This window comes from Dendronephthya gigantea, unplaced genomic scaffold (assembly GCF_004324835.1).
Source record: "Dendronephthya gigantea isolate DGI-Jeju-01 unplaced genomic scaffold, DenGig_1.0 000001F, whole genome shotgun sequence".
Classification (NCBI taxonomy): Eukaryota; Metazoa; Cnidaria; class Anthozoa; order Malacalcyonacea; family Nephtheidae; genus Dendronephthya; species Dendronephthya gigantea.
In genome coordinates, this window is record NW_021163011.1 from 1633571 (window position 1) to 1649394 (window position 15824).

At 37.4% G+C, this 15824-nt stretch overlaps 1 protein-coding gene across 1 annotated transcript; it reads right to left on the bottom strand.

Annotated features, from left to right (window-relative positions):
- Positions 1-889: 889 nt before the first annotated feature.
- On the bottom strand, positions 890-15465 carry LOC114528757 (multidrug resistance-associated protein 4-like). The gene is made up of 8 exons (XM_028550471.1): positions 15235-15465; positions 12393-13060; positions 10991-11364; positions 7750-8741; positions 6852-7127; positions 5769-6339; positions 4883-5028; positions 890-3275 (listed from the first exon to the last, which is right to left on the bottom strand). Exons 2-8 carry the CDS (start codon positions 12939-12941, stop codon positions 2365-2367), a joined length of 3819 nt encoding a protein of 1272 aa, XP_028406272.1. The 5' UTR covers positions 12942-13060; positions 15235-15465; the 3' UTR covers positions 890-2364.
- Positions 15466-15824: the final 359 nt, after the last annotated feature.

Here is a 15824-nt window from a genome sequence, read left to right on the forward strand (position 1 = left end):
TGTATGATTTTATACCAAGCTAACCACCACAACTTTTTATCGACATTCAACCAGATGATTGAGATTTTTCCTGAAGTAATAGCGGTGTAGCTTGCGTGAAGACTTCGCCCGCTATGCTAGTATTTTGGTATTCATTTGACTGAAAACCAACCATTAAACATAATTCTTAATTCAACATAAAAAGTTGGAGTACCTCAAGGAATTGACATTGGCCCTGGTGGACCATATAAATCAAGTGTATAGAACATAATTATACTCGATATATATATATATTAATATATATATATATATATATATATATAAATATATATATATTAATATATATATATATATATATATATATATATATACCTACCTTTTTTTTACCAATATATATGAACAAGCTTTGCTATGAGTTGATGATAACAATGAAAAACGTGCCATGAAATATAGAAATTGATTTTCAAAAGAACAAATCATAAACACTAATTAGAAAAAGCAAATCACAAAAGTCGATCATATTGGAGAGATACTTCTTAAATCGTATACCTAACTCCAAATACACTTGCATGTCATCACCTAGTCTGACAATTACCTTTTATGCAACCTAGCTGTGTCTGAGTTGAAACAAAGAGCGAGCGACTCTGAAAGATAATGGACTTCCAGAACTGGATTAAACATTGACCGAATTGAAATTATTCATTGACATGACAAGAGATGCATATTAAAAGCTTGTCGACGACTGAAATTCGAAAACGGTATACTGAGTTTTGGAATCAGCCCTTTATATAAAGAACATTTAAATGTAGAAAGATTTGAATGATTGATAAGGTTTAAATTAGCGTGTCAGTTCTGTTTTGAAAAAGCATGAAGCGGCCGAGCTGATTAAAGAACCATTTTATTTGACAGGATTTAACTATATGAGTATAGCTAAACAAAACATATTGCATTTTATATTATGAGCTAGCTTTACGTAATCAAAAACAAAATAGGGAAGCGCAATCACCTATTTTGCCTAAACTCAGAACTGAAAGATTTTAGCGTTCCTTTGTAAAAAGATGTCTACGTTTGAATACTAATAATATTTTATGTATGCATCTATAATATCGAAATTATTTCATTAATACAAATTTAGTTAATTTAGATTTAGATCATTTTAAAGTGCTTGTCCAAAATAGGCCAGCTGTATAGTCCAGGGGCCGGTTGTTCGAAAGGCGTTTAGCTTAAACGGTGGATAAGCAAAATCACTTAAAAATACTTTAATATATCTTGTGAATGACTGTACTTGCATCTTATATGCGTCATTAAATATGTACTTTCTTTGAAAATTAAACTATTTGCATCGAAATATTTCAGCTCAGTTTTTCAATAAATATATAATTTGGTTTTCTATTTTTAGCTTATCCATCGTTTAAGCTGAACGCCTTTCGAACAACCGGTAGAGTAGAACTTCCACTTCTTCGACTTCCACCACGAAAGATCTAGTCTTCCGTTTTCGTGACGTCAAAATTAATTTTTTTTAAACAAGATCATAAAATATAATCCTGTGATATATATGAAATATTATCCTAAATTACAAAAAGAAAACCTTGCGTGCATACCTATATAATATACTTTATTCTTTGCACGCAACAGGCATATATATAGCTTCAGTAAAAACCCACAAGTATCATAAGCACGTGGAAATTATAAACTTCATAGCCTCATTTTGTCGTTATTAAGCCTAAACTTGTCATTAAGGGGCCGATTACACGGACAAAGCGGGCTTCCTATATTATCGCAAGCAATTTATGTCAACCGAGCTAGCCCATCTTGCCGGGCTGAAAGTTCGCATGTAATCGCTTCAGCCCGTGCATAAACAGCAATGGCTCCTGCTTCTGCTAAATTCCAGCCCGGCAAAAATTACTCATATAATTATTCATTTAACCGGCTATCCCGGTCCATGCAATCGGCCCCTAATACACCCTATAAACAAGTTAAATCCTATTTAGCCTAGAAACTGAAAAACAGGTTCCTATTTTGAAAAATCAGCATTTAGTGATGCAGTGTTGGGTAAAAGTCAGTTTAGAAAAATAAACTTGCTGCATGTTGTTGAGTTCACATGACACGCGGATGTAAGGCTTTTGTATAAATTGGGCCAACAGTTTATCTTATAGCTAGATCTTAACTATTATTTCAACAAGAATCTGGTAAAATTTGAATGCTTCTTCAATTGTATATACATTATATGAACCGTTATCATCGATATGAAATTTTGATAGCGTGCATGCATGGGAATGCGATCAACAATATGCAAGGCAGACATTCATCTAATATCACCCTGTATAGGAATGCATTGTCAGTTTTTCTCCCTAGCTATTGATACATTCGGGTAGTGTTACTAAATTATGATTCATTTGCAATTTTCGTAAGTCCTAAGAAAAAGCCATCCTCCTTATTCAACAAAACATTTGGCTTATCGAATTCAACAATGGAACCCTGATCTAACACCATTATTCTGTCACATTCCTGAATGGTAGCTATACGATGTGAGATTGTTATCACCGTACAATCCTCGAATACGCCGTGGATAACGTTCTGGATTTGTTCAGCAGTTTTCTTATCCACCTTACCTGTAGCTTCGTCGAAAATGATGATTTTGTTCCGCTTTAATAAAACCCTCGCTAAATGAAACAACTGTCGCTGACCGACGCTAAAGTTGGAACCACCGCCAGTACACTCGTTATCGAGCTTATGAGGGAGACTACCAACAAGAATGCCCAATTTCATCTTGTCCAAAACCTCCCAAATCTCCGAATCGTCGAGCTCACCTGTCGGATTTAAATTCTCCCTGATCGTACCATTAAATAACACAGGAGATTGAGAGATGACAGAAATGCGTCCACGAGTTGATAGGACATTTAAATCTTCAATTCTTAAACTATCTATGATAATATTTCCTTCCGTTTCACCGATTCGCATTAGCGCGGCAACCAGCGACGATTTGCCGGCACCTGTCCTTCCTACAATTCCGATCTTCTCAGACGGATTGATTTCAAATGACAAGTCTTTTAGAACTGTCGGCCCATCCTTATAATGTCGAAGAGAGACGTGGTCGAATTGAATTACTCCGGTTTCAGGCCATTCCTTGGGCGGCTTTTCTTCGATTTCTCGCCCTCTTTCAGGCACAATCTCAGTATATGCCAGAATTCTTTCAGCCGAGGTCATCTGGGCATGGACTTCTACGGCACTGCGCACCATTCCCGTGGTGTATCCAGCTGAACGGAACGCGTACATAATTGTAACTGCGGCAACAACTAAAACCAGAACAATACAGAAATCGGTGAAGGGTTCATGTCATTACACGTCTAATTTTGCGTCATAATCAGGAAAAGCTAGATATTGTAGCAAGCTAGAATTTGGGACTGTGGTCGAATTCTTCCCGTTTCCTCGTCTCAACACGTAGAACCGATCAAATTTCCCTATTACGGTTCCTATTTCGCCCATGCAGTACCGTGCAAACGTAGCCTAATGCTGCGTGGAACTGGTGCCCAAAGTGAAACTGGTTCGTAAAACATGCAGAACACAGTATCCTATACTGTAGTATACGTATACGTGTGGAGGTACAGCACATGGATTGGGCACCGTGACCAATTTCATTTGAAAGCGTCGTGTTAATCGCCAAAAAAAGTGACGGACACCAGTGCTGGGTACTCAGCCTGAACGCACCTCAAGACTGTACAGGGTGTATAAAGAAAACGCCAACACACTAAATTAAATATTCATGATATTCGCGCTTTCTATTTGATAATAAAAAATCATTCGATAGTAAAAGATCGAATATTCATGCACATTTAGTGTTTTTTATACAGCCTGCTGAAGTATCCTATTTAAATTTTCCGGAGAACTAATATCCTTTGTGCTTAAATTTGAACAAAAATATCTACAGGGTGTCCCAAAAAAATGTCCCCTCTATTGAAATCAAGCCTTTGTTAGAATCTGATTGCCTTAATATTATGATAAACCCAATTGAAAGCAAGACGTTTTATTTGAATGCCTCAACCTAATAACTATGCTATTTACACACTACTGCGTTGATCATGCATTCAAATTCCAACAAAAGCTTCATTTCAATAGCGGGGACTTTTTTGGGACACCCTGTATTTAGTAGTTGAATTTCTGTCAAATAATCAAATCCTTCACATCACTTTGGGTTGTTAAATCGTTAAACCTCAAATACAGCATGCTTATTGACCAATCCTGTCACTAATTATAGCTAAGAGACAACTACCCTTTTATACAACCAACCTTGGAACAATAATGCTATTTAAATTATTGAAAAAAAGAATTTCCATAACACGATTTACGCCCGAACGACATGATTGTGCTGCATGTATATCAAGTTTGAGCGAATTTAAGAAGAGAATAAAGTGAAGATTTTCCTCTCAAATTTGCTGGTTACAGCAATGACCAACTGAGACTGGTCAGATGAACCAGAAAATGACAAAACTATAATCTGTAAAGATTGGTTAGAAATTCGAAGGAGGTCTAAATCTTCGAACGCAAAGACGAAAATATGTGATTTCGCCAGAGCAACATGCCGGATCGCATTGTGCCTTAATTAATCGCAGTAATACTAATACCAGGAATGATACTGTGCAATTGACAGGTAAAAGCTTGGTTTTCATGTCGATTAAACCTATACACACTGGATTTTCGCTCATTTACGCTGTTATCACAAGCTTTATAATCCACTGTTCTCCACCTTTCAACGCGGAGGACGCCATCTTGAAGGTTGCACAAAAACAACAAGAAATTTACTGTGTTGCTTTTGCCTAATGCTGTATATACCTGCAAGATGACATCCTTCATCGCGAAAGTGAGCAATTTGTAAATCTGTACAGGTAGCGGTGAGCGATCATACCTGCTGTTGAGGAATCCTTCACCGTATACAGTTCAAACAAGCCAACAATTACGCAAAACATACCAAGGACCAAGTCCAAGGTAATTCCGAACCAACGTGCTGCTGTATAATAGGCGAACATGGCTTCGTGCTGATGGTCGATATGCCTGGAAAGAAAATATCATTGGCGTGTGCAGTTAAAGCTCTGCGACAACTCGCAACACATCTGAGATTATATTTTGTGGTTGAATTTGCACTTCATCATCATCCAGCATATTTGCAAGGAGGAAATTACTAGTTTTCAAAGGTATTAAAATATTTTTTTTACTCTTAACAGCCTAAGGGGCTGTTTACATGAGCCCGGTTACCCGAGATTCAACGAAGCGTGAGATGATTTTGAGGTATTGAAATGAGCAGATAACATGATCCTGGCAGTCGTATAATCACCACAACAATAGCATACTTATTTAAATACCTCAAAGTCCTCTCGCGCTTCGTTGAATCTCGGGTAACCGGGCTCATGTAAACAGCCCCTAAGACAAGAAATTTTTCCCTAACTGTTTATAATTGTCGTTGAGAAGATCACTTGATGTGATTTTGATAAAATTATAATGGTTTTGAGACGGAAGAATATTTTTTGCGTCCGGAGCTACCAAAATGATAAGTAGCTATTTTTCTTTACAAAACGTTTGGTCGTATAAAAATATGTAAAATATTCTCAGTAATATAAATTAGCAGTTGAAGGTTGGTAAAAAATTTTAGGAAAACAAAACAAAACAGACTTCGTTCGTGCATAAAATATGAATTCCGGGCCGTGGTCGGATCGTAAATTCCGCCCACTGCAACAGCCTAGGATTCCGCTTGCCACTGATTTGTGGAAAAATGATTAAAATTTATGTCTTGGTACCTGAACGCTGACTCTGTGAAACTCTGCTGTCGGTTGTGAACCCGGATTGTCCTCACCCCTTCCATAGTGTTGGAGAAATGCGAATACAGCGGACCACCAGACTCGGACATTAAACGTTTGATGTCCATTGCGCTGCTGAAGAAGAACTTCGACGTACCAAAGCATATCCCGAGTGCAAGAAAGCATATTGGGATGAGGTAAACGCTTGTAAAAAAACACAACACAATAGCTCCCATGCCGGGCGTCGCGCACTGAAAGAAATAAACCAAGTTGAATGGCAGAAGGTCGTCCAAGTTATTGATGTCTTGTGAAAATCTGTTGAGTATACGGCCAGCCGGGTTCACTGCGTAAAAATGACTAGGAGCTTGGAGCAGACGATTCACCATTTTGTTGTGGACTCGGTAATTTGCTCGGATCGGAACAAGAAATATGCATAACCTGGAGACAATCACAATCAATATCGTGATCACCAAGGATACGGGGTAAATTATTAGAGCACGTTGAAACTTTTCCTCCTCGTGTACTATATTTGGTAATGACGACACTTGAATGTCAACCCATACAGTGAGACCTGGTTAGAAGAATCAAGACAAAATCATGCAGTTTTAGTTCTAGTTTGTACGTCACATTTTATTCTCGTCGAATGCAATTCAAATAATAGATATTATTATGGTAAACCTCAATTAGCCACCTTACCACCTCACTATCTATTGCTTCATTGCTTTCGAAGCGAACAAATTAAATTAAACTAGGCCTAAGGAAAGAAAAATACCCACTTAAAATGAAATAGCTATTTCGTTTTATTCGAGGTAATATTTAAGGGTGTGTCCGGACGCATCATTCCCCACACAATGTCTGAGAGGCCTGGATTTTAGAAACAACTCAACTACGGCCTTATTTAAGCATACGAAACCATGAATAATTATTTTTGTAAAAAAAAATTGAGCCAAAAAAATTCAGAAGGAAAAAATTAGATCATTGCGAGGCAAAGATACAACATATAGCGTAAAATGAGCTTCAGAACATAATAGGAAGACAAAAGTTTCATAACTACCAGTCTTCTATGTCAGGCACAGTCCTTACCTTGCCCAGCTATAATTATTACTAGCATTATCAAAAGCATCAGCGCTGGTGCTCCAAACATGAAATACTTTGCATCAACGTTAAAAGAAACAGTTCCAATCTCCCGATCCTCTTTAGCTTCGAGCAATTGTTTCGCTTGTTCCAGATCATCATCTGTCTCCTCGTGTTCACTGTCTTCTTCACTGTTTTCAATTATGCTGTCTTTGTTCTCAACGGTCCCCAGTTCCGATACCGCCTCCCTCACCTCATTTACTGTTCCCTGAGCGACCACAGTACCTGCATTAGTATAAAAACGGTTGTCAAATTTTTATGCGATTAAATATAGCAATGTTTCTTCCTCTCTTCATTATGGTATCATACCAGGCTGGCCAGGCAAATTCATTATATATTTTACTCATTGAAAACAGAGTTGAACACTCCATAGAACGAAGCAAGAAATCAATTTATGCTGTGTATTATACAACTAGGGCTGCTTTCCATTGTCGCGTTTTTTGAACGTAGGTTTACACGCGTAAAAGTTTAAAATCACTTAAATGATACTTATGAAATCGATGATTGAATTGATGCACATAAGGTTGGATTCTGTTGATGATTTTGTGTGATTTTTCTTGCATAAAATTGATTATACAACAACTACTAACTTTACGTGCGTGTACGTACGTACAGAAAACGCTACAGTGGAAAGCAGCCCTTAGCTACAAGTACAAGCCTATGCATGGCCTAAGTTCCAGCGGTATTGCACAATCACCTCCTCCTGCTGTATAATATACATCAGCCAGCCAAGGTAAGGATATGTGGACCGGGGGGGTGACGCCGGGCTGGGGGGGCGGCGCCTGCTTGCTGTGGTTGAATCGAAATTTCCTAGTAAAACACTTTCTCTTTCTCAAGATAAACATACCTTCTGACAACTTCAAGATGTAATCAGCTTGCGCCAGATATCTCGGATTCAGTGTGATTACAAACACAATTCTTTCGGCCAGCAGCCCCTTGAAAACACTTTTAAAGATATTCTCCGCGACTTTAGCATCCAAGGAACTAAAAGGATCGTCCAGAAGATATATATCCGCCCGCGAGTAAACTGCGCGTGCCAATGCGATACGTGTCCGTTGGCCACCACTAATTGTCGCACCGTGTTCCCCGATGTGTGACAAGTCTTTATCCGGAAATCTTTTGAAATCCTTCTCCAACTGGCAGGCTTTAATGGTTTCCGTGTACCATTTCTCCTCGTAGGGCAAACCGAATAGTATATTCTCGCGAACTGTACCAGGAAATACCCATGGCGTATCGGAAACATAAGCGATGTTCCCCGAATGTTTTGTTGATCCCTTTGAAATTTGAAGTTCTCCATGAAGAATAGTTGAAAGGAGTGATGACTTGCCACTGCCCACCAAGCCGGTTATCATAACTAACGTTTGTGAAGATATTTCAATAGAAATGTCATTCAGTAGAGTGACATCTTTTATTTGCGCACTCGAAGTATCGGATTTGAGAAGTTTACAAGACACGCCATCTAGGCAAACCTTAGGTGTTGGACTGAGTATTTTTGAACCACAGTTTTCATCGCCATTTTTTCCTTTCTCCGAGGGCGGAATGTCGTTAATTGTATCATCTATGGCATCGCAGCTTTCCAGGAAACGCTGTATGCGAGAAAGTCCCGTAATAATGTCCGTGCTGAAGTGGATAGAAATTGGTAGTTTCATGCAAATAATCTCGCCAATGCCGACAGACAGCACCATGATAGTGAATAAATTGTTAAAAGTTAGCATGGAACGATCAGTGTATATTAGCACTAAGACGATGACAAAGGTTGACAAGTGTTGCCCACAAGAGGTAAACGAAAAGCTCATAGAGAGAATTATCCAGCGTTTTGCCTTATATTTTATTTCTTGCCTAAAGAAGAAAAAGCACAATATTAAATATCAAAGAATATTATTAAGCTTATATCTAAAGAGAATGAAAGGCGTAAAAGTGTGCCTATAAATTTCAGTATTCGTTTGTATAGTGTTTTCTGTGAACTTGTGTGGATTGTCATAATGATAAAAGTGTATACAGACTTGCAATGCATACAGAAAGAGTGGCGTCATAAATCTTTTTCATACGTCAGGATAGGAATCGTATTCGCGACTATCGTGTCGCATCGTGTAGATTGGCCTAAATACACTTATGTGCATTCAATTATCATTGCAAGTTGTGCAGTGTTTGTTTTCGGTTTATTCAAGATTACATAACTTCATAAGTGTAGGTAGTGTACATATATATGTATGATATATATATTATATATATATAATAGATCGGGAATTTGCGATGCATGCCTTTCAACGGAGTTTGGAACATTTAAGAGTAACTTGAGAACCCATTTCTATGAAACTTGGAATGTTTATACACCTCCGTAATTTGTATTTCCTATAATGTTTTTTTGCATTTTAGTTTTTAATCTGTATCATACATGTAATTCGTAACTTCATAATTAAGGTAGGCAGATTAAATTGGGGCGAGATCTGTCTGCTCACCTATCATCCGCATGTTGCAACTTATTGTAACTTGTTTTTGATGAAGTTATTAAACTAAACTAAACTAAAATAAACTAAAATCGATGGTATCATACTCGACCCGCACTGGCGAGATATCTTTAACAAACTTTATCATACAAAAACTTTTTTCTTAACCTCTATAATTGATCGGGAAATTTAAGAGAAATTGTCAAGGAATGTGGGATTTAGACAAAGGATCGAATTCTAATTTTCAGTATCAAAAAATAATTACCAATTAAGAAAATTTACTCGTGTTTAGAAAATTTAATTTAGAAAACGGTAAGAAATTCGTTATAATAAAAAGATGGCGGCATTCATACTTTAAACATATATTTTTGTGGAGGTTGAAATTAATTAGGGATATGATCTTTAAATGGCCTTTTTTGCTCATTATGTGGTATGAATTCTGTGAGGAGCGGCGACCTTTTGACGAGTTTGATCCTCCGCATGCAACATGCTCTTATAAATGTAATATTTTTTATCTATCCCGCTATCCCGCCGACGCAAAATTCTTCGGAAGGTAGCGAATCATCGTTTGATTGATGCATCATACATTAGAAATTTTAAGATATTGCTATCGTGACCGATCTAAATTCGAAAGGAATCATATTTTTCAATTTTGATCGACATATATGTCGACGTTCCGCCATGTTTATTTTACATCTATGGTGAATTCGTTCATCTTAAACTTAAAGTCTCCGTTTTTTTTATAAGCGCAATTATGAACAGCACATCTAATTCAAGCTTTCTATATCCCTATTTCCCGACAGTTTGTCTTAAAAAGAATGACAATAGCTACTAACGTAAATTAACTTTATTTGCACTTAAAAAGTTCGTAAAAACGAAGATGTCAAATTCGTAAGTAAATGTGCATTTGTAATTTACCGAGAAAATTTACAGGAGAAATTTTTGAAAACTATAAAAAACGGTTTTTCAACTGTGGAAAGCCTTAGAAAGGCTAATTATATAGAAACTTGTGAATTTATAACAAATTCCGTATTTGCATGATGTTATATTTGGGTGGTTGAGAATGAATAAAAAAACAAGAAAATAATAATACTAGGAAATTAAAAACTAGGAAGTTAAACTTTCTCTGCCAAAGTTAGAAGAGGTGAAAACCATTTCTTTTGGGACTAATCATGCATTTATCAACCAACCTACAATGGCACACGTTAGCTTATAACCATTCCTCGCCATTTTGCCAAGCGCTAAAGGCTGGTTTTCATTTAATCGTAATTGTCGTGAACATGCTAAGGTGGTTGATGTACTTAGAATATTGCTACGTTCGTGCAGTCAATAATAATTGATTTGATTCATTTTATTGCAGAAAATAAAGACAAATTACATCCGGACTATTTCACATCGGTGAAAATGACAAAGCTCGGTTTACACCATCAAATTTTCTGTTATCACAGTCGGCATTTTCAAACGGGAAATTTGAAGCTTCAAAGTAATTGGTACAAATATTCAAGGAGCAGTGGTTAACTCGGAGTTACTTCATCGTGATAGTCGCTCCAAAACGTTTAAAACTAATGCAACACAGGAATATTGACAGTGTAATCTGGGTCTTATTAAAATCCGTCCTTAAGAGGAAACAAGTGAACTCACCATCTCGTTCTCTGGATCTTATCTTCATAGACATGTTCCAAGCAGTTCAGTTTAACGGATTGGATGATCGTCAAAACCTCGCGAAGGTATCCAAGACGTTTTTCCGCCAACTGTGAAGCTTTCTTGCGAAACTTTATGTCGATATTTGTCATGCATAAGCGGAATAATGCAAGGATCGTGAACACGCACAAACCCGGAATGAATTTCCAGCCGACAAAACATAACAGCCACGTGATGTAGACGACGACTTTGGCAGATTGCCGAAGCAAATTTGGCAGAAACTGATCCCCCATTGTGGCCAGACGATGAGTGTCGTCACAAACCAACTCCATTACCTCTCCAGCGTTCATCGACATTTTGCTACACCTCAACACCTTAAAAAAATAACAGCGTTTCACATTTGGTTCGGAGTCAAGAAAATTCGTCGCGTGGTAAGCATTTCTTACAGATTTGTTAGTAATTAAAGGGAAATGAGTCAAATGACCAATATTCTTTTCTTGTTTATATAAGCCTACTTTCTTATTTTCGGAAATACTTGTGAAAAAAAACCTTCTAACCGCCATCTTACTTGCATCTTCTGTAACTGTCATCGTCGACGTCATTGCATGCAAATTTGTATCAAGATCAAGATCAAGATCTGTCTATTTTGTATAAAAGTGGTCGAAAAGAAATGCCAGATTTTATCCCATTGCAACAAAAATAATGCATATTTAATTACGATAAATATGAATATTCAAAATGGCGCAGGGCGAACATAACTTATATCTCAAAAAGTAGAGAAGATGATGAAAATCTAGAAACGGACTTTAAACTGCAACTTCCAATCAGGTTGATAAGTTAAATTGTTAAATCCGGCTAATGATTACGTGCTCGATTAATATATGCGTATAGTTAAATTATTTTATAATCTTATTTAAATTAAATTGAAATTTAAAAAAAGCAAACCCAACGCGTATAGTATAGTAGGTATAAAGCGACGAAATGATTGCCGATTAAAACCGCGTCCTGTGCACAAACGAATCGGAGAGAATAGAATAGAGAACTCGATCGTACGAAAACATGGCCTTAAATTCGATCTAGATTAGTGCGGTGCTTTTAAAAGCCGTTTGGCATAAAGTTTCATTCTAAAGTTAGGCATAATTTTTAATTTTTGAACAAGATATTTCGGCGTTTGTTTTTGTCAGCATGGTATCAAGGCCCTTGCCACAAACATACACAATTGCCACAAAAGTAGAGCCGAGCAAGACTGCGTGATTCTAAGCCCGTATTGTGACAGGCCAGGACTTCCAGGTCCAGACCAAGCAGTCTATATACGTTTATATACAGTACATGAAGAACACCGGGCAATGGCCATGGTCATGCCAATTAAAGTGGAATGATACCGCTATAATAAATGCCTTACTTTTTTATAAATCAAGCCAACCAGGGCAGCTCTGGCTCTGATTCCTAACATGGGTAAGTACAGACACGAATGCTGAGAACCGAGAACCTCACAAAACGACCCGACCATCATGCCCAGAATGAAAATGAGATACTCGTCCGGAGAATGGGCGCCCCCTTCAAAGTTGCTACCGATGGCTTTCATTAGGTTTGTAACGGAATAGAAGAATACAGCGTTTCCAAAGACGTTGAAAAGCATCAGGAAGTACACCAGTGCATGCTCTTGCCAGGTGAAGTATTTCATCATCGCCTTCCAAAGCTTGGGTTTTTTCCTCTGTTGTCTTGCCGAGTCCCTTTCATTTTGCCAGATTTCCTCTAAACGTTTTGTATGTCGAGCGGCGCAATCGTCTTCCCTGACCGGATCGAGATCTTCTTGATTCAGCGGAGCTTTTCTTCCTCTTCGCAAAAGATCAACAATCCACCAGAGCAAAACTCTCGATATGATGTTGGCTTTGTCTTTCGGATGAACCTTGTCCATGTTGGGTGAACTTGGTGCATTTTCATCGGGCATTTTCAGTGGATTTCGACTTCGGCTAGCCGGCCTTGACACACGCTCTCGTTTCTTCGTTCATTTCACCAGAGCTCGTCGTTTCCTCGCATCGTTTTATTTTCCACGGAAAAAAATAGCGGCTAGCAAAAGATAAAGAAAACAGAGAATCACGCGTACGTAATGACGGATCGTGCGTGGATGCTTTAATTTTAAAGCAAATACTGAATATATAGGGAACACTGCATAGTAAAGAGGAAGATCGTATGATTAATACATCGCTATGTTTGCATTGCCTATTATAGAGTGGTAGTAATTGCCTAAATAGAAATATTATATAGAACAAGTACTGTTTGTGGATACATAAACTATAATGCGACATTTTTAGATCTATACATATATATATAGCTATACAATTTCTAACACGCACCACAATCCATTTTCAAAAGAAAATCGTTTATATTGTCTTTCTGTGTGACCAATCCAAAACACTTTTATCACATTATTGGCTAGCGCGCGTTTATGGCAAATTTGGGCTGTTACATATATGACGGTTAATTGATGAAAAGGCTAACTTGTTTTTAATTGAAATGATAACATCCGAATTTTAGATTAACGTTTTGTCGAATTAAAATCGTCGCGAACGCCATTAATCTATCATTGATTATCGGTGTCTCTTTTGAAATAATAATTGTTAATTTCCAAGCGTTTGGTTATTAAAACCTCTCGAGTGTCAATCAATGAAAATATATGAAAATATGAAATATATATAATGATATTATATATAGGGTACTTTACACTCGATCATAAATCGCTATAATTCAATTTCTAACCCTATATTTAATTAATGAATATGTATAGCGATGGCATGCATGCATGGAGAATCGTTTTATTGAATTGTATGTAACTGTAAGGCTAGATTTCCACTTACAAAGACTCGCTAGCGAAATATTTGCATATTTTCTTTTGAAATGAGCGCTGAACTAATCTACCCTGTCAAAATTAAAACAAAAAAAGGGGGGGGGGTTAACTGTTTCTCTTCAAGTAAAAATCCATCCTAAGCTTATTACTTATAGACAGTAAAATGAAACAAGTAAACTTTTCTACATGCTGATAATTTGAATAAACACAATATGACATATAGTAACACATGAAACAAGATCTAGCAACTGCTTAGAATAAATTATATAAAAATCGTAATGGTTTTTCCATTCAACTCTTTGGTGACTAAGGTGACTAAGGAGTTAAGTAGTAACATCAGTAGGATTCTGGTATATTCTAGGTCTATGGGAGATGAGTTAAACACTACTGCGAGGGCGCCCCATGGATCAATTAAACGGGGTGGCGACAAAAGATGTCGATCTGGGATCCCTTTCTATTAATATGGAGCCATGCATGCACGGAGAATCGCTTTAATGGATTGTATAAGCCTGCAATTCCACTTGCAAAAAGATGGTTCGCCAGCGAAGTATTTTGCATATTTTTTTTTTGAAATGAGAACCGTCAAGCTGAACGAACTGTTTCTCTTTAAGCAGAAATTCACCCTAAGCTTTTTACTTAAACTTTAAGAAGTATATTAAAGTTTTATAAAACAAAACAAAACTTTTCTAAATGATGATAATTTGAATAAACACAATATGACATATAGCAACACATGCATGAAACAATGTCTAGCAACTGCTTAGAATGTGCGAAAACCTTCTATTCAACTCCTTGGTCCCGAGAATCGAGATGCCATTAATCTCGCGAATAAAGATTTACATCAGTAGAAATAGAAACGGGTCGAATTAACTTCACGTTGTCAAATTTTGCTCTTGAAACCGTCAGAGGGAGAGTGCCCTTCTCACAGGTCGAAAGCTTATATATAGAGTTATAGAGTTCAATTTGTCAATTATTGAACGAAGCTTCTGCTTCCTGTGTGGGCATCTCCTGTCTTAGTGTAACTCCTCTCAAAAAGGAAGAACCTCGCTAGAAGGTTGCCACTTACTACCCATCAGCCCAAGGCGAACAACAGTAAAAACATTTAGTTGTGCGTTCACCACGTAATCTATTACTGCGAAGCTTCCGGTCTGTTAATCGACTCACTGATGAAGACCCGCGTCAAAGCTTTTCAGCAATAAATATAAATGGTGTATTAACAAACTGATCGTTATCAAGCTAATATCGTTACGATCGAACGTCAATCGTGACGATCAAAGCCAGCGTGGGTCTTAAATTAATTAACAGTAAATACAAAGCTACGAAATCAATGCTGCTGTTTCCGTGGAACACGATAAAAACGGATCATGAATCATACTGATAGCATTTTTTTACTTACCCAGGACATCAGCATTATCGACTCTTGCCCGTTGATTATACGTGAAATAAAAATAAGCGATTTTGATTTTGATTTTTGAAGTGAACAGTCAAAGAAAAGGAGGCAATACAAGACGGCAGTCAAGCGCGGTTCAACCACGGGTGTTTGCAGGTGATAGCATAAACACTGTTGCATCCTGAACTTTATATAAATGTATTTGTTTACAAAAGTACCAGTTCGAATTTATTAACACAGCCGGTATCAAAGCAAAATGTACAACGAATCCAGAGTCTGCATTCATGGCAAGATTGTTGGAGAATTGTTACATTTTTAAACACATTTACACCACCCTGTCTCTGTGTAAAAGATCCTGATCCTCGTTCAGATATCCACGCGATCATTGCTTTTCAAACCAGTTTATATACCTGTAGCGCCTAAACTTTCAATCGTTCGCCTAATTTGAGGTCCAACCGACGCAGCAAGACGCGTAGATAAACCCTGTATACCTGATTAATTAGCTTTGGTAAACGGATAGCAATGGAACGCACGGTCGGTTGTTCGGACTGGGCACGGCCGGTTGTTCGGACTGAGCCCGTCCCGAGATATCCTTA